The sequence below is a fragment of the Etheostoma spectabile genome, chromosome 14 (assembly GCF_008692095.1).
Source record: "Etheostoma spectabile isolate EspeVRDwgs_2016 chromosome 14, UIUC_Espe_1.0, whole genome shotgun sequence".
Taxonomy (NCBI): domain Eukaryota; kingdom Metazoa; phylum Chordata; class Actinopteri; order Perciformes; family Percidae; genus Etheostoma; species Etheostoma spectabile.
The window spans coordinates 18,603,565-18,604,281 of NC_045746.1; the positions used below are offsets into that span (position 1 = coordinate 18,603,565).

General features: G+C 40.4%; 1 protein-coding gene across 1 annotated transcript in view; it reads left to right on the plus strand.

Moving 5' to 3' along the window:
- Positions 1-717, plus strand: part of pkhd1l1.1 (PKHD1 like 1, tandem duplicate 1) — a gene marked incomplete in the record, with an annotated part of 50,388 nt that overhangs the window by 42,773 nt on the left and 6,898 nt on the right. The window contains 4 exon segments of the mRNA XM_032536077.1: positions 1-61; positions 250-371; positions 455-545; positions 709-717. The exon segment at positions 1-61 is cut by the window's left edge and continues 9 nt beyond it; the exon segment at positions 709-717 is cut by the window's right edge and continues 146 nt beyond it. Coding sequence (XP_032391968.1) covers positions 1-61; positions 250-371; positions 455-545; positions 709-717 — 283 coding nt within the window.

Consider the following 717-nt stretch of genomic DNA (forward strand, 5'->3'; position numbering starts at 1 on the left):
GTCTTTGGGACAGACAAACTGAACGTTGACGATAACGTTGTCTATCGCACTGTGGGAGAAGGTAAACACTGAATTCTCAAAAAGGATTTACAAATATGTTTACTTTTTACACATGGGGACGGATAATCCAATTAAATTTAATTTAATAAATGAAATTACGTAAATGTGGGCAGTTTAACAAAGTGAAGTCGGTTTCCCCAGCACTGAACAGGAACTGTGCAAAGTATTAAAATGCATTCCTGTTTTCAGGTTTCAGAATTTGGGGCAACAAAATAAAACTGAGGAGGAACCTGGTGATGATGACGCAGTGGCCTGGATCATATCAGGACAGAGAGGAGCCCTTTAACTATGCCTGGAACGCTGCCATTGAGGTCCGTCATCTCAAAATACAATATAAACCACTTATAGCATTCAAATCTGTTGCTGCATTTATGGTCTGTACTGTGTTTTTCAGGTCAATGAGGGGACAAATGTTGTGCTGCAGCATAACATTGTGGCAGGTTACGAGAGAGTCGCATATCGTATCAATGGTGAACCATGTCCAGGTGATGGAAAGGATTGTGATGAATGAGTGATAGTGAACGTATCTTATGCTGGCTTGACATTTTTTGATCATGTCACGTGATATTTCAAAGATATTGACTCAGACTGACGAGAAGGATGCAGAACAGAAGTCCTCAAAGATTGTTTCCTCTGTGACCTCTGCAGGTTATCTGA